This window comes from Mustela erminea, chromosome 14 (genome assembly GCF_009829155.1).
Source record: "Mustela erminea isolate mMusErm1 chromosome 14, mMusErm1.Pri, whole genome shotgun sequence".
NCBI lineage: Eukaryota > Metazoa > Chordata > Mammalia > Carnivora > Mustelidae > Mustela > Mustela erminea.
Window position 1 is genome coordinate 26,097,214 of NC_045627.1, and position 23,085 is coordinate 26,120,298.

A 23,085-nucleotide genomic window follows, 5' to 3' on the forward strand; every position below is an offset into this window, starting at 1 on the left:
ATGCCATTTTAGACCTATAATTTTAAAAACACCAAACTATGTTATCTGAAAATCTGGCTCTCCTGATTTACTGTCATTTTCTTAGAGTTAATCACACATCTTAGTTTGTCTGGGTCAGCCCATTTACTTTTATAATTCTGGCCTAATTTTTATTTGTAGCGCATTTCTCTCTCAGAAATACAGTTTCAGACCATACATTATACAGGCATGCTACATCTAATGGTATAGTCCTCCTAGAGGAAGGGTCAAAAGAGCTCTCACCAACTGGTTCTTGGCCCTCTTGGTAGGCCTTTAAGACATTCTTAAATCAAACCTTACATAGTCCCTAAATTGGAGAGCTGAGAACACTGGGTTTGCATTTGAGATGTAGCTGTGTCTGGACTGCTTTCTTCAGAATGACCTACCTTGGTCCTCGGTAGACGTATGACTGAAGTCACTTATTCATTGTGAATGGAAAGAATGAATGGTAACATCCTAGACCAGTAGAAGAAGTAGCTAGGTTTAATTTTATTGCATGGCTTTAATGTCATTACAGATCAAAGCTAGGCATTTGTCATTTATCTCACTTCAAAAGCAAGGACTGTGCCAATTAGGCTAAATAATTTAAATTGTCTTAACATTATCCCATTTCAGGCCATGATTTACTTAAGTGAGGAGGGGATGTAGAGAAACAAAGAGACCAGTAGATAACCAGAAAGCATTTTGGTAATGCCTTATGTTGGGAAACTTAGCCTATTATTGGGTTATTCACTATACTTTAGCATCTGTTGGCCCTGGTGTGTTAAATACTCACAATAAATAGGATTTTTTCCCTTTTGAAGAAAAATTTCTAATTCTTATCACTTTCATATTAGAAGTAGTTAATTTATTCTAATTAATTAGTTTGAAAACATGTTTAAATTTATCAGACTTGTGCTACATTACTATCATATTAATGGTACAAAGCTTAGCATGTGTCCCAGACAGATTCATGGGCTGTAGTCAAAACCTTTGTTCTCTAATTATGGGGTATTGGCAAGACATTTGGACAGACTGGCAATAAAGATATTTTTTCTCTTTTATTTTCAGGCATTTGACTATGAACAAAAGAAACTATTAGCAACCAAAGGTATGTGCTGTGTTAATGATCACTACTTTGATTTTTTTTTTCTAGGAGACCATAAAAAGTTTCCTAGTAGTCATGTTGAATTAAGAAATTAGACCTTCATAAAAAAAAAACCTACAGTGTTTAGGTTCAAGTTACACAAATTTTGTTGGAAATGAATGTGTTTTGTTGAATAGATTAGCATTAGATTAATTAAAAAATAATGTAACATTTTTCAGTTTACTGTTACTTTGTATAAAGTATTTTATGAAGGTACTTTAAGGCATTTCATGTTAAGAAGTAATACTCAGTGATACTTTCTTTACATATATCAAAGAAACAACATTCATCAATATTTTATTTTAGAAAAAACATTAAAAATACCAAACATTTGTTTTATATGCTGTCTCCCAAAGCTATGTTAAAAAAACCAGTGGTGACAGAAGTCAGAACACCCACAAATACCTGGAGTGGCCTGGGGTTTTCTAAATCCATGCCAGCCGAAACCATAAAGGAGCTGAGAAGGGCCAACCATGTGTCCTATAAGCCCACAATGACAACGACTTTTGAGGTTCGTAGAGTCATGACTTACCCATTCTTCCTGTCTGTTCTTTCAGCAAAGGAGTGGTATCATTCTTTATTTACATAACGAAAAGTTGTTAATGGTGATTTGTTCTAATTTCTGTTCCTGTAAACATATTGCTATCAAATTGATACAGTCTAACATATTATGGTCTTTACCTTCACTCAGAGTTGTTGATCAGCTACGAAAGAGATGTAAGTTTGGATAAATTGTGATTTTGTTAGAAGGGGGAGTGTCACAAATGATAGAGCAGGGCTGAGATTAAGCAAAGGACAGATGTAATATTCCATAAAAGTTATAAAGACTCCCTTTATTTAAGGGTATCACTCACCAGCAGACCCACTATAGGGGGGCAAAGGCAAACACTCAACAAAAATAAGTTTTCAGATATGAGTTAAAATTTAGCATGTTCAGATGTGCCAGGAACACAGCAGGAAGTATCATAAACAAGAGCTCCAAAATTTTATGTTTCCCAGATGTTGGCTGCATGGCTCAGGGTGAGACTGGGAAGCTGGCATCCTTGCCGCATGGGGAAAGGATCCAACGTTCTGTATTTCTCAGCCAAGCTGCACGTGACTTGCTAAGCAAAGCCTTTTCAATCTGACAGTATCAGATTTTTGGCTGTAAGCCTTTTGGGAATTGGGGTGGAATTAGAGCACACATATGCACACTCAGTACTGGGGAGACTATACACACCCAAACGTGGATAAAAATAATGAATCCAAGAATCACAGTGTTCAACCAGAATGCTTGTAAGCTGAAAAACAAATACTGGTTAAGGGTTTCATAATTGTTAGTCTAATAACTAGCAATTGTAGATTGACCTTCTTTTCTCCACCAATTTTCCTTATAATAAATTAGACTGTTGATGAAAGGCAAAAGCAAACATGCAATTTTTTTTCCCCCATTGCTTTTAAGTTTAAAAGAAAATACTAAAAAGAACAGTCTCTTACAAATTTCCTTGTCAGACTTACAGTAGCAGCCTGGAAGCCTGTATTTAAGGACTGAAGTTAACTGTCAGCAGCTAGAATGTAGGAACCATTATGAAAAATTTTGAGGCTCTAGGAGGCACACTCCTCTTTCTGCCATTGTAGCTCTGAGAGAAAATAAGCTTTCCTTTTGTTGGCAGAGACCTTAAAACTGCTGTGCTAATTCTGAGGGTTTTAGCTGAGGCACCTATGGTCATCAGTTTCACTCACTTGGCTTTGGCAGAATGAGTGTTAGGTGTATTAGGTGGCTGATCGTGTTTCTGTAGTTTCAGAGATGAAATTACCCTAGAAATGCTATTTGAGTTGTGTCCTCAAAGACCAGAAGGATTGCCGGTTGAAATGATGATTGTTCTGATAACGTAGTGATCAAGTGAAAGGGCTGTGGGGTCTGACAGCCACTACTGGTACATGGACAGCTCTGAGGAATGACTTCTCCCCTCTGAACCTGTTTTCTAATTTGAGTTGTTCTGATGATTACCTGGAAGAAGGCATCCAGTATGTAGCATGCCATGTGGTAAGTTCTCGTAATATTGAGCAGCTACTGTTCTTTGAAATGGAGAATTTCACCCTGAAGGAAACCAAACACTGGCTGAAAGCTGAGATTATGTATATGAAAGCTTTTTGCTGGAAATATTGTTGCATATTCAAACTAGATTTGCTTTTTATATCCAAAGGAATACCTCAGAGTATTATGTGAACACATACTGTGCTAAGAACAATTATCTTATTCACATAATTTATTTCTTTGTGATTTATACAATGCATTTTCATCCATAAGCTTACCCAAAGCTACAAGCTCCCAGTGAGGAAAGAGAGACCCTGATCAGTTAAGTGTCTTCCTTGAGGTCATGGCAGTAGGTATCACAGAAAGGAGTTGAGTTTATTTTTCAAAATTTCCTTATATTTCTCTTATTAATGGTTTAACCCAAGAGAGTACATAGCAAAGGTGATAAGTAAATGATCTAGAACCATGTTGCCATTGCTTAACATATATAAGATTCACTTTGGAGAGCTTCGTAGAAATGCACATACTTTTCCAGGATCTCATTCATCAAATAAGGAGCAAGAATCAAGAATCTACATTTTCAGCAAAAGCCTAGTATGATTCTGATGCAGACACCCTTCTAAAAACACTGCTCTAAAGAGGGGTAACCCTAGGAAGAAGATGCTGAAATTATTTTAGAACCTAAAAGACTCTTTGCTCCAGCGCCTGTCCAAGGATGGATGGACCACTTCTCGAGGCAGGGATGTGCAGGGTCTGACTCAGTGCCTGAACTCCCTCCTATGGCTTTTCCTGCTTTGGCCATCTTGGGCTAGCCTGTTCCCCCTTTGTGGTTAATATCTAGCAACCTGTTCACAATGGAAGGTAGGGGAGAGGGTGTGAGCAGCTAGATCAGTGCATGGGCTCTCACCATGTAACCTGTGTTTATTTACAGGCCCTTCAACAATGCTGATAAAGATATAACCACACTTTCTTTGATAATGGTGTTCTAGCTTTTCCCTGTTGTGTAGGACTTGAACTTTTCTTCATGCATCCCAAATCTATTGAAAGGGGATGGAAGGGCCCCTTACAATAACAGGATCTAAATTTGTGCAGTTGTTATCTGCACATGCATGCCTTTTCCTTTATTCTGCCATAGCTCAGAGGGCTTAAAAACTGAGCAGTGAGGATTGCTTCTTAGGGTTAGCACATGGGGACAGGGTGTGATGGAGAAGGACCTGGGGAAAAGTAGGGAGAACTTAAACATTTTTATTAAAGAATTAACCACATCTCTGCCTACAGCACTAATATTTTGAAATTAGAAGGTGGCAAGAAACACTCGTTTTTCCCTTATTCTTTAACAAACCAAACCAAACCAAACCAAATGGACAAGTGGAATGCTTATCTATGAGAAGTGTGTTTAGCCAATAGGTTCTGATGGAAATGTGCTGCTCACTCCGTGTGCCGGGGATTAAGGCACACAGAATTTCCTGCTCTAGGAGGCTTGCTTGAAGCAAGAAGTGGATGCTTTGAGCTTCTTAGTCAGATTTCTGAGAAGCTAGACTTGAGCAGTTGTTTCCAGTTTTAGGGCAGCTTTGAGAAATGAGCCTGTTCTGAAGAGCTCCTTCAGATAAGACGCTGGCACCTTGAGGCATTTTTTGTTTTCTCCAAGACTCAAAAATATGACCCCATCCACTTGATCAAATACTGAGACACAAACCGTTGAACAAAAGGCTGCTTTCACCTATAGTGTCTCTGTCACATCAACAGAAATATGAAAGGTCTAGGATTTTCCTTTTCTGTTTGCTACCCCTCTCTGCTGCATATTCCCTGAAGCAAATGAAAACATGTTTTGGGACTCAAAGATGGTTTTTAATTTCCCCACCATTAAGAGTAATGAGATTGTCTGATTATTTTAAGTCTTACAAATCCAAGAATGGAAATGAGCTGCTCTTTATGGTACTTTAAATTAGTGAGTAGATAGTGAACTAGTAGATATCACAAGATTATGTTTTACTTAATTTTTTTAGAAATCACCATGTTTTGTCAGGACTGACATAGCCGTGTGTATCAAGTCAGCTTAGATCTTAGATGAATGTGTTTTTATGCTAAAAAAGAGTTTAGATGCAGAATTTTAAATATACATATAAATACTATAGTAATGATCTCATTGATGTTTCTGGTTATTGCCAGTTTTGAGCATATTCTTATTTCCCTTGTTACACTGGATTTATCTTGGTTGAAGTGTAATATTAAAGATGATTTTAACTGAAAACACTAGTTCTTTGGTCTCAGGAGCCTTTCTTTCCTCTGCCCCTTCCCAAAAGTCAGCAAAGTGCATCCCATAGAAGTGGGAAAAGATATTTATAGATTCAGTAATTCCACAAATATTTATTAAACATCTTTTTTGCTTCTGGAGACAATTTTAGGGATACAGTGCTTGAATACAGGTTCAACTTTCTTTTTGGTGGGTACAGAGAGATACAAAACAAACAAACAAGAAGTCTTTAGGTGATTAAAAAAAAATCCCTTGTCAATATAAGACAGAGATGCTTTACATTAGATGGTTATAGCAGACCTTTATAAGTAGATGACATTTAAGCTAAGTTCTAGATGACAAGAAAGGGCCAGCCTTGTGAAGATCTAGGGAGACAGTAATAGGCCTTGATCACCTGAAGACGGAACCAGCTGGTACCTTCATGGAGGAGAAGTTGGGTAGGGTGGTAGAGTGTTGAAGACTGAGAGTTCAAAAGAGAGGAAGAGGATCAGTTAGAGAGCACCTCAGCCCATGGCAAAGTACTAGAAAAGCATTATAAGACTTCATACAGAAGGTACCATTTGTTCTAATTTGCTTTTTTTTTTTTTTTTTAACCAACCTAGTTGCTTTATGAAAAATGGATATTGGGGTGGGAGGCAAGAGTAGAATAAAATATTCATGAGGTGGCTACAGGTTACGGTTGTGGAGATGGAGAGAAGTAGGTAGATTTGGGGTATGTTTAGAGATGACATCAATAGAATTTGTTGATGGATTTGATGTAGTGGGGGAAGGTGACATGAGGACAACTTAGAAGCTCAGCTTTAGCTACTGGGTGAGATGTAGGAATTCTGGGGGAGGAGTGTGTTTGAGTGTAGCTAGTGGGGATGGGTAATCAGCAATTCAATTTCAAGCATTCTAAGTTTAAAATGCCTACAGGACAGTAGAATGGAGTGTCAGATTGGCAATTTAATTATTATAAATTTCAATAGGGAAGTATAGGGAATAGGGAATATTCCTATATTAGGGAATATAGGGAAATGCCAATACGGAAATGCCAGTGATTAAATAAATGAATGAATAAATGCAAATTCATTGCAAATGTTGAGATCTTTTACATTTTTATATTTGGGAGGAGGAATTTAAAAAGGTAAATTTTTTCAGGTATTTGTAATTTATTGGAAAGACCCTATCGTTGTTGGGATGAGGGTTACAGGGAAAAGATGGCAGTCCTCTCCACTGTGATTCACTTAGCCTAGGAGCTGTATTCCTATCAAAGGGTTGGGTGTAGCCACACATCTTCCTATTTGTCCTTCATAGGTGATCCAAGGCAGAGAATCTCTGCTGTACCAGCTGGAAGATTTGTTTTGTAGTTCCCCAAAATAGGGAGGACTCTGAGTATCTATTGCTCCAAAACTTAGAGGAGCAAGGCTTTATCCTGAGAGCTCTCAGAACTCTGTTGGGCACTCTGATGATGAAGGAGAAAGACTTCATTGCGTATATTACCAGGTGTCCTTGGTGGCTGGAGGGCAGAGGCCATATATATAGGTACCACAGACTCCTGAGAATCAGCATGTGTGGAGAAACTGCAGTGGTTGAACAGAGAAGTAATTGGTGATGGTCTAATGTAGATTCTCTTCTCCTCAAATCTTGGGAAACCTACCTTAATATGTCCCCATCTGACTTTGGTTATTTACAGGGCTCATCAATGTCCCTCTCGAGATCCAGCAGTCGTGAACACTTGGGAAGTGGAAGTGAATCTGATAACTGGAGGGACCGAAATGGAATAGGACCCCCAAGTCCTAGTGAATTTGCAGCTTCTGTTGGCAGCCCCAAACGTAAACAAAACAAATCAAGTGAGCTTTGACTTTGCATCATACTTTTAGATGTAATCAGCCTGAAATTTGTCTGTTTGATTTAGGGTGATGCTCGGAAATAAACTCTGGACCCTCTGCCTTCAAGTATTTGGCATAATCCTATGCCACCTCCTCTGTGAAGCCTTCCGCATTTTTCCAGGTGAAGTAGAGAGCATAGTTCTCTGCTTCCATGGCCTTTTGTCTGTGCTTTAACTTAGCACTGGTTATACTTGAATTTTTATACTTGTGGAGAACTTGAGCTTCACAAGCTAGGAAACACATTTATATTCATTCAGCAAGCACTCACTCATTGCCCGAGTACTGAGTGTTCTATTAGGCTGCACCTTATTTGTTGTTTCTTCCCAAGAGTCTAGCAGTTCTGACACTTACTAGGCACTCAGTAGATATTTGTTGAATGAACCTATGGCCATGCTCACGCAAAACATCCAGATGATGAGGAAAACACAGGGATGTAAAGGAGCCGAGCTGAATGCTGTCGCATTAGCATCATGGAAAACAGAGGAAAAATGGGCAGACTTGCCTTCAGCTACAGAAGGTGAAGAGCAGATCTGATTTTTTGAACTGGCAAGATAAAGCTGAATTGGCACAAATAGAAGAAAAGAGTTTAAAGCACAGAGGCTAGGATGCCTGGGTAGCTCAGTGGGTTAAAGCCTCTGCCTTCGGCTCAGGTCATGATCTCATGGTCCTGGGATCAAGCCCCACATTGGGCTCTCTGCTCAGCAGGGAGCCTGCTTCCCCTCTCTCTGTCTGCCTGCCTCTCTGCCTTCTTGTGATCTCTGTCAAATAAATTAATAAAATCTTAAAAAAAATAAATAAATAAAGCACAGAGGCTCTGGCTTTGAACAAATGTGGTTGAGACTCAAAATGGGTCCAATGGTTTTGTCTGTAACAGTACCCACACTTCTAGGTTGTATAAATAAGACAAGAATTGATGATGGTAATCACATAATAGGCACCTAATGGCCTTTTTCAAGGTTTTCAATGAATTTGGAATCATGGAACACATAGCATGGCGTATTTGAAGAATACTTGAAGAAAGGCAGTCTGAATGAGTGTAGTGGACGTGGTCTACTGTCAATTGTTACCTTCAATCAGGTGGGCCATGTTGTCCAGGGTCTCAGATTTGAAAAGGCTGGTCATCATGTCAGCCAGGTCGAAATAAGGAAATAGATTCCAAGTACACTGACAGAAGTAGCCTGGAGACTTGCATGGGCATGGTGTCCCCCAAGCAGCTGAGAGGTAGACTGATGCTAGATGCAGATCTAGGGCTGGAAATGATCTCTGCTCTGCATCTCAATATAAATTCCCTTTGTGTCTTTCTTTTTCTGTCTTTATCTCCTTTCCCTTCGCTTAACACTGGATAATTAAAATTGATTATACAACTTAGTTGAATTGAAGTTCAGGATTTGGGTTAAGATAGGAAACTCATTAATAAAAAGGAATGATTAAGGAAATTGTTGTTTGTCTTTTGTTAGATGTTTTAAGAGCAGAGAGAGTTTAAAACAATATAGAAACTACAAGTAGTCAAAATAAAAAGAAATATGAAAGAAATTATGTGCCATAATATCACTAAGAACATTTTATTTTAAAACATGTTTTTTCACATTTTGCTAATTTTTTGCTTAAGCCAACGATATGTAACATATTATCGTTTAAATATATAATCAATATGAAGACATTTTTATGAGATATTTTACATTTTTTTGTGTGCTAAGTCTTCAAAACCTGATATTACCAGATTTCATAATCTTACAGAACATTTTCATTCCCACCACACACATTTCAGGCACTCAGTAGCCACATGTGGCCAGTGGTTACTGTATTCAACAGCACAGTTTTAGACAATTTTTCTTGACACTCTTCAAAATCACCAATGTCCAGGTTTTCTTCAGACATCCCTATTTATACCAGTTGTTCCAATGTGATTCTCAGTAAACTCCTTCTTTTATTCTCAGAAAAAGTAAATGTATATCATTTGGACAGTAAATTATATGGTCATCCTGCCAGTAACCTCCTTATTGTCAACTTTGGTGGTTACTCCTGTGTGTTCTTCAAACTCTGCCTCGTGTGTCTCAAACCAGCACCTCACTGGATTGATGACTTTGGGTCCTTACCTTTAAGTGTTGGGGGTCCTTGTCTCTACACCTTCTCCCCACAAAAGATAAAACATCTATTTTTTAGGAGCACCTGGGTGGCTCAGTGGGTTAAGCCTCTGCTTTCGGCTCAGGTCATGATCCTCGCATCAGGCTCTCTGCTCAGTGAGGAGCCTGCTTCCTCCTCGCTCGCTCGCTCTCTCTCTCTCTCTGCCTGCTTGTGATCTCTGTCAAATAAATAAATAAATAATCTTAAAAACAAAAAGAAAAAAAAATCCATATTTTAATATGTGTTTTTTAAAAGTTTTAAGTAGGCTCCATACCCATTGTGGGGCTTAAACTCATGACCCCAAGATCAGGAGTCCATGTTCCATCAGCTAAGCCAGCCAGGCACTCCTAAAACATCTATTTTTTAAGAGAAAGAGAAACTTGATCAGGAAATTCCTTCCACTTGAGATATAGGAAGTATATATACTCTTAGTTGGGAGATTAAAATGGCCAGAGAAAGTGATCAGTGGCACATAAAAAAGTGTAGAACTGGATTCTTAGATTTGGAGAATGCATTGACCAAAGGAAATTCCATGTATCTAATTTGCTAGGTGAGTGCCCTCCACTCTCACCAGTCTGGGAATCCTTCCTGAAGCTGCAACTTCAGTATAAAAGGAAGAATCCCCACGTGATTGAGAGCCAGTTGTTGGTCAGGGAGGTAGGGATGGCTACACAGCTCTGCTAGGTTCTCCGAAGCATCTCTGGAAGAGTGGGTATTTGGCCAAGTGCTTGGCATGGCTCCCTAGTCCATCACCCAGCAGTGCATGTTATTGGGTCTGAGAACCACAGACAATCTGGGGAAATCTTTGTCCACCAAATCAGCCACAGAGTCAAGGCAAGTTCAGCATTGATGTCTTCGAAATTTTCTAAGTTAACTAATGTTCATAAGTTAAATCCAGAAACTGTGCCACCATTCTTACACTTCATATTTTCTCTTAACTTTAAAAGTGCTCTGTTTTGTAAACTAACTGCCCAATTATATTTTGTAAGGAATGAGATTTACATGTTGCAATATCCTATAATTCCTTTGACCACAGGAAAGCACAAGTGTGGATACAGAGGGCCATCCTGCTTTCCAAAAGGAGTCTGGACTTACAGTAACTTTCCATACCTTTATTATATCCCAGGGATCTTTCTTCCAATTTCTCATTTAATTCATATCAAATCAATTACAAAGAGCAAATGTTTCTGAATGCTCAGGGAGAATATGATTAATGATTATTAACTACAGAGGCACTGCTGCTGAGTTGCTGCCTCCCAAGTGTAACTTTTTAATGGCAGGAGCCTCCCTGAAAGCAGTAACCCGCATTTCATTAATGAAAAGCCAATGTTTCAGTAAAGAATTGCTGTATTCGGGCAGCTACTGCTCCGTTCAGCCCCACAATGAAATCTAAAATATTTGAGTGATTAAAATTTTTAATTAAACCATGTTGTCTCTGGGCATTTACACTTCAAGCTTGTCTCTGCTTGCCTTCCAGCGGAACACTATCTCAGCAGTAGCAATTACATGGACTGCATTTCTTCGCTGACGGGAAGCAATGGCTGTAACTTGAACAGCTCTTTCAAAGGCTCTGACCTCCCTGAGCTCTTTAGCAAACTGGGCCTGGGCAAATACACAGACGTCTTCCAGCAACAAGAGGTCAGTCACTGTTTGTTTATTTTCCTGGGCACCTTCATTTTGGTTGTACGTATGATGGCTTCTAGAATGAAATCACTCATTGACCTATGCCTGTGCTTTCACTGAGCGTTTACTAAAGTCTCATAACTTGTTTTTGCTGCTAAGAAAAATGTCATCTCATTTCTTACTTATTTAGTGCAACTAATAAACACAGGATAGCAAAAATAGAGAAAATTTGGTTTCCAAGAACACACCTTCCCCAGTTTGAGCTAAAAGACCTAACCAGTTTATTGATTCATAGGAACTTTGGACTCACAGCTCCCTCAGAAGCAGTCTGTATTTAAGATCATTTCAGCCCTTAATCTCTGTTACCTTCATTGGTGGCACTTTTAAAAGACCGCATCTGAAGTAACATCTGTGGTCGCTTTTGACCCCATCTTCGTCTTGTTGCTGAATCTGTTCCCACAAAATAGAATGTGCTTTTTATATATGTTAATTTATTCGTTAATCTACTGCTTGGCTTTTGCCTGAGCTAAGACAGAAATGCGATGTCTTCTGAAACATCACCACCATGAATTTTGGTCAGACCAATAAGCGATGGCTATTTATGCTCTGACTTAAAGAGAAGAGCCCCTGAACATGATTCTTTCTATTAATGTCGTCATGTTACTAGGGCACAGCTAACCCAGTGCAATAAAAAGTTAGAATATTTCAGTAAACGTATGTATTTTTCAAATCCAGACACGGTTTAAGTTTTATGCTAGTTTGGCTTAGTTGATACTAGAGAACATCTGATTAAGTCAGCAATTCCCAAGTACATATGCATCAAAAAGAATCTAAGATTTTTTTATTATACAGTTTATATCATAAATTTATGCCCATGGTTCATTAAGTAATTAAGTTTAATTGGTGAACTTTTTTGTTTTTTAACACCAAAAAAATGTTGTTGTGTGTATTGGATTTCAGTGTATTGATTTTGTTTTCTTTTCCCTGAATCTAAATTAGTGTTCATTTAACCTAGTTAAATGAACTCTCTAAGCTGAATAACACTTTTCCTTATCAAATGCATTAAAAAACTGCATTTACTGATTTAGTTCTGCTGGTTAGACAAGGGTAGCTGATTGAGAAGTTCAAGGGCAGAGTATTTTAACTTGTCCAGACAAAGAAGGTTTTGAAATAAAAGATTGGTTGTTATTCAATAATATTTGGATTTGTTTTGTCTGTGTGTATTTAATATTTAAAGAAGCATAGAAATAAATTTATTAAAGGTAATTCTTATCTATTCACTCCAAGAAGGAAGAAAGCAGGACAATATAAAGTCAGACTGCCTTTATCAAATATTTATTAACTAGACCAGAGGTCAGCAAAGGTACTTCTTAACCATTTACTCCAAGAAGGAAGAAAACAAGATAAAATAAAAGCCAGACTGCCTTTATTGAATATTTATTAACTAGAGCAGGGGTCAGCAAACTGTAGCCTGCAAACCTGCCTGATTTCATAAATAAAGTTTTATTGAAACACAACCACATTCATTCATTTACATATTATCTGTGGCTGCTTTCAAGCTCAAATAGGAGAGTCGAATAGTTGCAAAGGAGATAATTTGTCCCACTAAGCCTGAAATAGTTACTCTCTTGCCCTTTAGAAAGAGAGGATCCCTAAAATAGAGAATCTATTTAATTGAATTTCTAAAAACATATCTTTCGACATGATAGATGAAAAGGTTTTCTAAGATATACCTTTAAAATGAAAACAGAATATCTCAAATTAATTTCTATATAATTTGAATGAAAAGTACAAATTTGGTTGTTTCTTTCATGTAGGATATTTTCTAATACTCAGATATCACTTAACAAGAATTTCCCATTAAGTGACCTTTTGGGATTTAGTTTATTGTAAGCAAGTTGAATATTCATTTTTAGCCACTTTCACAGATGATAAGTCTAAATACATCATTACTAGCCATAGCTGTAAGTTTTCTTAACTTTCAGTGAGCCCATTGCTTTATATCTCCAATCATATTTAATGCCCACTGGAGCCCCATAGGATACAGTATTATCAACCCTAGGTGCCCACAACTAGTAATGGCAGAGGCAGAATAGAAAACCAACTCTCTCTGGCTTCAGAGCCCATTACCTTTCTGTTACTCCACAGTGTCTTGAAAGGAGGGGTCATATTCTTGAGCTACTTTGTTGCTAATGCCGGAGAGGGCAATTATATTGTCCCTGGAAATACCTCTTGTATGCCACTGTTGGAGATATTTTGCCAGGCTGAGCCAAGTGAACCATGTGTCTGATGTAGTTTAGGAATTCTTCTCTCAATTCTTATGTAGAACACAGTGGAGGATACCAGAGATGGTATTACTCAGTTTCTTTTTATAGCGCTACGCTTAACCAGTTCAGAATCCAAAGCTAAGAAATGGTTTCTCTCTTCTGGACAGGTATGTATCCTTCCTCTTTTGAGTTCCCCAAAAGTATAGAATTTGCTCTGGCTGCCAGAATGCTAAGACCTAAATATTTAATCTCAATTGCATTAAATTACTGGCTTGGCTTAAGTTTTATGCTAGAATCATCACTTCCATTTCACCACCTTTGTTACTTAGCCCTTGTCCCCTCGGTTTGTGACACCACTGTTCCTTTTTGGAAGTCGGCATATTCGTAAATGGAATATGTGTAATAATGAGTTGAACTTTTAGTAAGCAAGAAAATAAGTGCTTAATATATTGGTTATTTATATTACTTTTTCACCTACAGATCGATCTTCAGACATTCCTCACTCTCACAGATCAGGATCTGAAGGAGCTGGGAATTACGACTTTTGGTGCCAGAAGGAAAATGCTGCTTGCTATCTCAGGTGAATATAAATCCTCATACTCACATTTTAAAATCTGAATAACTTCTGCCCATGGCCCCAGCCAGTGGGGCTGGTTCTGTCCATCAACCACTTGCTTACACGCTGACACCTTGTGGTTGTGGTTCTAGAGTGTTTTCCCACTAACAGTGTGACAAATGCTGAGAACATCCCTACTACTCCTTCATCAAGGCGTTGGCCTGAAGACCTGCCTTGACAATGTTGTTCTTTAAAACAGATCTCTTCAGCAAGATCTAACCAAAATTGCCCTTTGCAGAACTTAAGATTGGGGGAGAGGTGGAATTCTCCTTGTCATGGTTGTGTTAAGCAATAATCATTGGGAATAATTACTCTGGTTTGGCTGTCATGTTCCAACTGCATGTGTCCTTGTCTGCCAGCTGAGATAACTGCACCAGAGAACAAGAGAAGGATCCTTCCTGTAGCTGGAATCTGGCAATATTGTCTTGCTTTAAAATTTTTCCCAAACTCTTAATAGAATTTGTGAGTCACAGAAGGGTGTAGTATGCTGAATCTAGGTACAGAATGAAGGAAGATAATGTTGTCTGTCTCCCAGACCCACCTTTTTTGTGCCCCTGTTGCATATTCTATGTATTAGAAAACATTCTTCTGTGTATTTCCTGAGTACCTGCCATTTAAGAGGAATTCAGCTGGGTGGTGGGTGGTGAGTCAGGAATCTGCAGATATATAACCATGTACCTCAAAAAGTTGTTTGGAGAAATATAATGGCAAAAATAAAAAAGGCCAAAAAAAAACGAGGTTACTTTTTGAAGTTCTGATGAAGTTCATTAATATCAATATTATATGTGTGCCAGTTTCTCAGAAAGAGACATCAAGGGCAGAAGCCAAGTGTTAGGTGTGGTGGGAAAATGACTTTGCCTTTTCAAAACATTGATTTTTGCAGACTCTTGCCTTTATGAGGCCAGCGGTGCCATTCAACCAGTGCAAGTCCTTTCCAGCGCAAGTCCTTTCCAAATAGCATTCACTTATCAGATCAGCAAATAAAATAAAAACCTGTCATTTTCCATTTAATTTTAGCCTGAGATTGCATCCCTTTCCCAACCCCATCAGGAAATTGTATATATAGACCTAATACCTGAAGCACATACAAGCAGAGCAGCTCTGAAAGAAGGGTGGAAATTCAGCAACTAAGCAGCCTGTTAGGGTCCTCCGTGGATAGGGTTCTTCAGGCGTCAGTTGGAGAAGTCTTCTCCCCTCCTGCGCACCCACGTAGTTGCATTAATGAAACTCATAAGGGCAGACGCTTTTTCTTGTTTCATTCATAAGATCACCTTTTTATAGTAGAAAGAACACTGTGTTCACATAAGGAGATCTGGGCTTTGCCTCTGCCGAGGCATTAGTCTTTGGGTGAGTTTCCAAACCTCATTTGGTTTTAGTTTCTTACCCATGAAGGTGGGTTGGAATAGATGATTCTGTAAGGTCACCTTCCTTTCCTAAGGTCTGTCCTTCTATGCGCTGTGTCATCAGGGGTAGTGAAAATAACCGACAGTTTTAGCAGTGTATGTGATTAGCGGTATACCCTATTGTTCTTTCTCTTTCTACTACCTGTGGCAATAGGACAATTTGCAATTTGCTTACTCTGAAGCTTAGCCCTAAATGCTATTTCTAGACTCAAATTAACCTTATATATGTTTACATTCTTTTATTAATTTAAAAAAGAAATTAATATACTACTTGAAATTTGATTAACTCACATAACTGAGCCTGTAGTGTAAATATATACTTGTAAGCAGGCACCTTTATACCAGAGAAGTTTATGTCCTAGAATTGGATAATTATTCACTAGAAAATCATAGAATGTCAGGGACCGTATGATGAAAATTAAGGTCTTTCTTCGTGCACCCAAGCTTTGTAAAGCTTCCAGCAACAAGCAGATATCTCTAAATCATTGGGACCTTTATCCTGGAAGACATTTGTGATGTATTCCAGATGGGTTTTGCGGAGTAGAGTGGAAACAGGAGGGGTTTTGAAGCTTCTTTAATTTTTTTTTTTCTTCATTCATCCTCAGTGTGGTTCTGTTGTGGTTATACACTACTTCTGTAAACCACCTCTCTCAATGGGGTTCACAGGTCTTCTTGCTTTTAAAGGAAATTAGAGGCTTTGAATAGATGCCTTATGAATGTTCGGCACAGTGTGAAGTATTCGATTATTTTAAGTATGATTTTGCCTTACTTTGTTGAGCATATTTGTTTGAACCTGGTAAATTGTTTTCTCTGCAAGTAATAAGTTTTTATTGAGAAACCCTTTGTCAAAAAACTTCTTTTTCCAATTCAGCTCATCTGATAACAAAGACATCCATTCCTAGTCTCAGAACATTCCATTTCCAAGGACAGAATGCAGGAAAGCTGGGCAGCTTTTACTCATGTTTGTCTTGTGATTATATAGTTTGGTTAGATACAGAGTTTGCTCAAAATTCCTTTCTAAAATTTTATAGATTTTTAATTTGTAATCAGGGTCGTTCTTTCAGTGTAAGGTTTTATTTTGTTTTTAATCTTGGGCCCGAGGACATTTCTTTTAATGTCATAGAAGGAGAAGAGATTTATCTCTAATAGAGACAGATCAGAGGGGGGGGGAAATGGTCTTTTTTTCAAATCTATGATTTTTTGAAAATTCTTTGATTTCTCTCAGAATATTTTAGTGAGTGATTAACTAAATGTACAGGGACAAGGTAAAAGGAACTTTAACATCCTGTAGACAGGCTTCCCACATCGGCCTCAGGTAGATCTAACATTTCCTGACCTATTCTTTTAGTTTGTGACTCTGTTCAGACCCGCAACAAGATCCTGAGAGCTGCCAGGATTGTGTGAACCTTGGAATTTCAAAGAAAAAGGTTGGTATTTTCCCAAACTATCTCTTAGGTTTACTTGAAAAAAATCAGGAGGGACTTTGCTTTTTAATATAAAAAAGAACAACAGAAATTAAAGTCTCTTCAATAGGACTTGATCTTTAATAATCTCTGGAAGATTTATCTGTTTCACATTTAGAAATATATACCTTAGAAATTATTTAGAAATTATTTCTTTAGGGAATGGATGAATTCCTTCATGATCATTTTATGCTCTCAAAAATCTAGTTGATGTGACTTTCCAGAATAAAGTTTTCAATGTCTCTTTTAAAAATGTGTTTGTCTTCAGTGGCCCAGTTTCTTCATGTGCTCAATTGTACATGTTACGTGTGCTAGGGGAGACTGGTGTTTCACCTGTTCATTCCTCTTCCTTCTCGATAGTACGGCAATGTTTTCCTGATTCATGGGTTATTCTCTCATGAGAAAATGGAGACCAAAGACTGTCCTCTAACTAGAAGGTGATAAAACTTTCCCAAGCCATGTACTTTTAAGGGGATTCATTCTTAACTCTCTTACAGTTGCCTTTAAATACATTAAATTCTGTCTTGATTTCTGAATCTCTGTTTTATAAACAAGATACATGTGTTCAACTTTTAGTAGGAATGTCATTGTTATAGTGTTTCTGCAAGAGTTTGAAGGTAGCCATCTATAAAGGAGCCTGCATATATCTTGCTTGTGTAGATATCTTCCTTGTTTCTCCAGAGTTTTAAAGATGCATTTTTCTGTTTAAAAAATAAATTTGGTATCATGAAATCTGAAGTATAGCTGTATTTTCTGGCATACCTGAAACTACTGATTTTTTAAAAATTTGTATTCCGATGCCTCAGTTGGTCTTCTCTACTTGGATGGACCACTGGAGCCCAAAGCCCAGGATATGGATGGACCTCTATGTAGGCAGATAGAGTTTCAGCATGTCACTTAAACGTTATTTTTAAAACTCAATTTTCTTACCTAAAATGGAGAATAGTGGGTACCTGGTGGCTCAAGTTGGTTGAGCGTCTGCCTTCAGCTTACGTCATGATCCTGGCCTCCTGGGATCGAGTCCCATGTCCAGCTCCTTGCTCAGCAGGGAGTCTGCTTCTCTGCCCCTCCCCCTGGCTCATACTTTCTCTCTCTCTCTCAAATAAATAAAATCTTTAAAATATATATATAAATAAATAAAATGGAGAATAGTAATATCACTCCTTAAGGAGGACTTAAATAGGACAAATCAAATCATAAAGTGCTTATCTTATAATAAGCACTACTAAATTTCTGTTATTTTTGTTCTGCCCTAAGACCTCACTGTGGCCAAAAGAGAGATGTCTCCACTCAGGCATCACCCCTGTGGGGCAGACATTTACATTTTGGAAGGTAGCGGAGTGAAATGTTAAGGGTGCTGGTTCATCTTCCAGAACTTGGGAGATGAGTGCACATCCAGCCATATGGCTGTCCCTAGCCACCTGTGACCAACCCACTGCAACCTGAATCTCTTGTTCTGAACCCCGGCACTGGTATAGCCATAGCTTGCAGTGCGACTTCAGAATTGGAAAGGGGACTGTACCTGTGTGGTGGTGAGAATGTTTTGAGTTACTGTGCAAATGCACATCCTGGATCGCTGGCTCTACTCCTGTCAAAAAAAAAAAAAAAAAAAAAAGGAAGGGAAGCAGGAAGGAGAGAGGGAAGAAAAAGAAAGGAAAAGGCAATACAACTTTAATCACATCAACTATATAATCCCATTATTTGATACTTCGGTTTGATGGCTATCGGCTACTCTAATTTCCAGAGTATGACCATTGTCTTTACTGGTATGAGTTCATTAGCAGGAGTTACATCATTTAGTTTGAGGATTTGTAAATACGTGTGTTGGGGGAAAGGGGACTGTTGCATAGTGATAAACAAGGTGGACTGCTTCAATTAATTTTTTCCTTTCTGATTAGTAATTTCTGGTTGATGAAAGGCAAAGTAAACTGTTTTTTTCAGGACTCTGGTTTCTTTAAAATGAAATGAAAACATCTTAGTTTTTCCCTGAGAACTTGAGTTCAAGTATTAGTTGTTTTCAGTTACAATAATTTCACAAACCGTTGGTATTTTTGCTAGGTTGATTTTTTTATTCAAAGGAAACTCCTGCTGATACAGTTCCTCACATAACTCTTTCTGACTCAAGGAGCAGAGGCATCAGGAGTCAGTGGAGCCACTGGGCTGTGGCTTAACACTTCATCGTGCTCCTTCGTTATTCTCACATTTGTGTGTGGAGTTTCCTTTTCATGTCTGACTTCAGTAATTTAATGAATGCTGTGTTTGACATGGATGAGTTCAGTAGCTGTAATAATTTTCTGTGTCATTGGTAATACACCCTCTCATATGCCTTTCGCCACCTCTGATGGCTCCCCTTTCCTTGCCTCTGCAATGACATTTGAGATAGTTCAAACCGGTTAATTTGTCTGCCAGGAATATAGAGAGTTCTGAGAACACGACATACCTGCCGGATAGTCTACAAACTGCAATAAAAATTATTTACTGTCCTTGGTTCTCTCACTACCAACATGCTCCACTTAATATCAGACTTTCTAGCATTTCAGAAATGTCTTGACCAGCAACTAAAACTTTTCCTTTTGCTACCAGATTGACTTTCCCTCCAAAACCCTTCTATGTCACCATTTTCTGGGCTTTACTGCCTTGTCCTGTAGATTATAGAACTTTTCTATTGAGCTTCTAACAATTCTCTCTTTTTCTCTCTAGAACTAAATAAAAATCGAAGAAAGCTTTTTGAACCACCAAGTGCACGCACCTCTTTCCTGGAAGGCGGAGCGAGTGGGAGGCTACCCCGTCAGTATCACTCGGACATTGCTAGTGTCAGTGGCCGCTGGTAGCAATATCCTCGAGGCATGCACCCGCCAAATCTATCAAGTTGGACACAGGAGATCTGTGAACAGCCTTCACTGCACACCGTCCTCAGTACTCTGGGTGTCTGGTATCAGGACCAACGCATCTTACTCAAACCTGAACTTTGTGCCAAAAAGCAAGAAAAGAGAGAAGGTGATCTTATGTCATCATACAGAAATGCCACATTTGGATGACTTTTTTTAAACTGCAATCCGACAGAACTTGCAATTTGAGGGTAGGGCTTTATTTCCTGTTTTTATTTACCTAAGTAATGTATGCACTGATTTTTTTTTACTTAAAATGAAGGATTAATTGACATCTGGGATGCCAGAAAACTTAGAGGTTCTTTTTGTTTGCTTGTTTTGTTTAGGGATTTGGGGATTTTTTAAAAAAATAATCAAAATGGAATTTTCTGGTACTGCTTTAAAATAATTATTGAGGTCTTTCAGCACTTTACACTTTCTAATTTCTTGTCCTGTGGAAATCATGCCTCTTTCTCTCAACTTTCATGTCACCTGATGTATTGGTACAAATCAGATTTAGGCATACTTTTCTGACAATCAAATTTTTATTTGAAATGGTACTGGATTATCAGTTTTGTGCCAAATATTCTGACTTTGGGAAATGTAAATGACTCCCCTTGGTTCTGGACCAGTTCTGTTCATTTATATCAACATCCTAGAAATAATTAGCAATTAACCTATTTCACATAACAGGTACAAAGAAAGACCAGATGGACTTTGCAATATTAACCCTTTGCAGTCATCATATTTAGCTGCTGCCTGTATTGCTAAAATGATTTTAATGGTTGTCTGAAGGCAAAGGGCTATTCTTTAGTATACTGCCACTAAAGGACACTTATTTATATCAAACTTTTATTTTTAGATATTATAAGCATACAGTACATAACTGATTAAATTGATATCTACTAGAGATTTATGGTAGAGAATGGACGGCATTCAATAACTGGAGCCCTAGATTGTCACTTTATTTAAAAAAAAAGACAAATAATCATCTGACAAGACAGCACTGTTGCCTTTAAGAGGAGAAATAGATTACTATCCTTATCATGTACACTCTAGCTGTGCTCCATATGGTCACAGGACTTTCAAAAACCATATCTGTCTGCTTGAAGTAGACTTGTGTTTGTTGAGAACAGAAAGGCTTTATTTAAGTTTCCAGGATGACAGTTTATAAAAACAGCGGAGTTCCAAAGGAAGACCCAAAGAAAAAGACTATTTTCTAAGTGGCTAGACTCATTGTTACTATCTATACTGTGAAAGTCCAAGAAATCAGGCAACATTGTTTCCTAGGTCTTTTCGGACATCTTACTATAGATTTATGAAGGGTTTTCAATCCATGAAGAAAATCACTAAGTGCCTCTCTTTCTTCAAGGCAATATTATTTCCAAGTGTATTGATTTGTTGGAAAACTTTCCCATAGGAAATGTTGTGAATTACCTGTACTGTAATGACTTATTTATGTTCAGTATTCAAGACTTTCTACATGGACATAAACCACTGTCACACATTCTCAGCAGAAGGTATTACATAAGCCTACATAACAATTGGGGACTTTCATACAAATGTGAGATTAGAAAGATTCGCCAGATATTTTTCCATGACTAAGTCTTTCCATTAAAGTAAGAAAAAGAATTGAAATTTTGCTCTCAGAAAAAAATTTCACCTTAAAAAATAATATTGGTAACCTGGAAGGCATAAGTAATGGGCCTGTCATAAAATTATATCTGTAATGACAGCACGAAGGGGATGCCCATTCCTAACTGAATCTTGCATGCTTAGGTGTGAGAACTAAATTGCTTCTTTTGCGAGTACAACAGAATCATCCTGTGCACAAGGCACATGAATACGATGGAGTTTCCTGCTTTACGTGGCTGTATGGACACATCACGCTACACATTCAGCACAGGGTAAGAATTTGGATTCATTTCCTGTTCCACTCAGTGCTATAAGTTTCATTTCTTTAATAAGACCTTCCTAAATTAGAAAAAATAATAACATCATTTAGAGCTCTTTCCCCAGCTCTACCATGCAGTTGTAATAGGAGGAAGATGGGATGAATTCACAGTATTAAGTTGATAACAGGTTTTATGAACAGTGCTTTGATACTATGCCAAAGAGAAAACTGTCCCAGTTAAACTAGATTAAATAGGGTGGCTAAAAATTAAAAACAAAAACAAAAACAAAAAACACTGGAAATTACTTTTCTCACTTTCTCTTGATGCAATGAAGGGAATATGACACTACAGTATATGGTGTTGTCAGTGTTATATGATGCACAAAATATTTGGATTATTTGAATAAATGTTAGCTTTTAATCAGTCTGTGCCTTAATAGTGACCGGTTATCTGTAAATAGAGAACAGATACAGATTGTATTTTTGTGGGGGGTTTTTGTCCTTCTAGTGATTTTTTTTTTAAATGAGAGATGGAATTAAGCATTGAAAATGGGAATTTTTCTAAACTAATCAAGTGTTATATGAAAAATAAATTTATATAACCCCTTTGTATTGCCCTTGCTAGATGAAATGTGTCTTTTTAATTTTTTTTTTTTTTTTGGCCTTTTTCAGCAGAATTGGAAGATGTCTCTGTAGTAGTATTGAGCATGCATTCTCTCTTCCTGTTGTTTTGCATTGGCCATCCTCATTTTCATCCAGAAGCTAAGGCACTTTATTTTAGCCAGTGAGCTCGGAACCAGTAATCAATCATTGTTTCTCTGGCCACCCATAGGTATATACCAAAAGAGTAAGATTACACATTTTATTCTTGCTCTTTCTTTCTTTTATAAAGAATCAAATGTATGACCACTTTGACAACCTCATCCATCAACAGAGGAGCTCTTTCCTAAAGTTATGCTGGGCTTCTTGACCCAGGTTCCTGTTTCAGAGATGGACTGTCGTGCTGTCACACTGCACACCAAACCCTCACTGTGCCTTGTGCTGAGATTTTATCTGAACTCATCTTCAAATGGAATTAATATATTGCCAATCCTGAGAGTTGTTAAATCTCAAGGAAATGCTAACCTTCCACTTATTTATGCTTCCAGAAATACCTCCACTGTGCTGAGTGGAGTGTGGATTCTGCTTAGCTTTCTCAAGCCCTCTCCACTTGCCCCTCCCCACTGCTCACTCTCTCTCTCTAAAAAATAATCCTTAAGGAAAATGGAAAATGGTGGAGGTACTGGACAATGGACTGCCCCTGCCCTTCAACATAGGCCTCCATGTGTTTATAGCACTGAGAACTCCTATGCTGAATAGAACCCCCAGTTTTTGACAAAACTGTTGAAAAGTTCCCATCTCAGAAATGGGCCTGTGCTCTCAAATGCAGTATTTCTTTCATCTACCTTTTGTTTTCTAGGTTTCATACGTTTAATCAGATTCTCAAAAGGAATGTGGCCAAAAGGGTTATGACACACAGCTTTATAGTTACACTATATGAGC

The 23,085-nt window shown here is 38.0% G+C and overlaps 1 protein-coding gene across 3 annotated transcripts in view; it reads left to right on the forward strand.

The window, feature by feature from the left end:
• Nucleotides 1–22,167, forward strand: part of BICC1 (BicC family RNA binding protein 1) — a 257,535-nt gene extending 235,368 nt beyond the window's left edge. For 2 of the 3 annotated variants that reach the window (XM_032312164.1, XM_032312165.1), the window contains exons 16-21: nucleotides 1,069–1,108; nucleotides 1,501–1,655; nucleotides 7,091–7,247; nucleotides 10,888–11,048; nucleotides 13,781–13,880; nucleotides 19,483–22,167. In XM_032312164.1, coding sequence (XP_032168055.1) covers nucleotides 1,069–1,108; nucleotides 1,501–1,655; nucleotides 7,091–7,247; nucleotides 10,888–11,048; nucleotides 13,781–13,880; nucleotides 19,483–19,613 — 744 coding nt within the window. In that variant the 3' untranslated portion in view covers nucleotides 19,614–22,167. Of the gene's footprint in view, nucleotides 1–1,068; nucleotides 1,109–1,500; nucleotides 1,656–7,090; nucleotides 7,248–10,887; nucleotides 11,049–13,780; nucleotides 13,881–16,667; nucleotides 16,747–19,482 lie in introns of all 3 variants that reach the window. The other variant, XM_032312166.1, reaches the window with a different exon arrangement.
• The last annotated feature ends 918 nt before the right edge of the window (nucleotides 22,168–23,085 follow it).